This window comes from Egretta garzetta, unplaced genomic scaffold (assembly GCF_000687185.1).
Source record: "Egretta garzetta isolate BGI_Z169 unplaced genomic scaffold, ASM68718v1 scaffold200, whole genome shotgun sequence".
Taxonomy (NCBI): Eukaryota; Metazoa; Chordata; class Aves; order Pelecaniformes; family Ardeidae; genus Egretta; species Egretta garzetta.
This window is the reverse complement of record NW_009258379.1, coordinates 796,360-797,431: the sequence shown is the minus strand read 5'-3', so window position 1 is coordinate 797,431 and position 1,072 is coordinate 796,360. Positions and strand designations below refer to the sequence as shown.

Below are 1,072 nucleotides of genomic sequence, written 5' to 3'. Positions count from 1 at the left end.
AAGAGCCGTTAATGCTAATACAGGGTACACAGGGTATATGTCACGGGTCTTTTTAGTTAAGTAGATTTTCTCCTGTTTTAGGAAAGCTTTATAATGCTTTATCATTTCAAAAGTACCATAAAGTTAAGAAAAGCGGTTATCAAGCATGAACCCTACTGGAACTTCTGGCAGTAGGAATTCACTGTAGCGGTGTCTATTCGACTGCAGTATATACAGGGGCACAAAACCCACTGAAAACACACCAATCCTCGATTTCTGCAGCTACACCACCAGATCACAATCGGTCTGCTTATACCCTTTTCCCCCAGAAGACAAAGAAGCAGCAAGCCACTTTTTACTTATCTTTGTTGCTCATTTACCTGAAAAATATATTACCTTGTCAAATGCATTACTGTATATAATAGAACACTCCTCAGATGGTCCTTGCTCAGCACAACCCACCTTCTCAGTGTTATATATGTCCATCTGATTCGTATCACATCAGTTTCTGTCAATATATTATGTTCGTACGCTCTCCGGAGATCTCCGGTCCTTCTCAAAAAGGGCGGGAGGGAAGACAGAACATTTCTCCACTCCCATGCGATGGTTCGGCATAGCAGCCTAGCGCCTTTCTTACACAAAGTCTAAACCTCTTTCCTCCTTTGTTCAACAACTGCCTCAGATCCAAACCTGGAAGAAGAGTTGAAATTGTTAAAATAGCATCAGCTGATACTCATGTATTCGAGCAAGCCTTTGTTCTGCTTTAACCCTTTCCATGTTCAATTCATAAGCATAAAACCACCTCACAAGTCATTTGGAATGAACGTGACTCCCAGTGCTCCTCTATTCCTAGTTTACACCCGTGGCTTTTCTCATTCTAAAAATATTCGCCCTACAAACCCAGATGAATTTGGCATTGATGTTGGGGAACCTGCAGGCGGCAAGGCGCCTGAGGGGTGCTTTTAAACCGCCTCCACAGGGCTAGGCCGGGGCGAGGACACCGATTTCTGGGGTTTCACGCTGCAGCACAGACCTGTGAAGACACAGCTCCCTGAAAAACCCGCGATCCCCCCCCCAAAACCGGCAGCTCCAG

The 1,072-nt window shown here is 44.9% G+C and overlaps 1 protein-coding gene across 1 annotated transcript in view; it reads left to right on the top strand.

The window, feature by feature from the left end:
• The first annotated feature begins 798 nt into the window (after window positions 1–798).
• The window catches only part of RPS27A (ribosomal protein S27a), a 2,643-nt gene continuing 2,369 nt past the window's right edge, over window positions 799–1,072 (top strand). Inside the window, exon 1 of the mRNA XM_009640786.2 lies at window positions 799–924. Within this exon, the coding sequence (XP_009639081.1) occupies window positions 799–924 (126 nt within the window). The remainder of the gene's footprint in view (window positions 925–1,072) is intronic.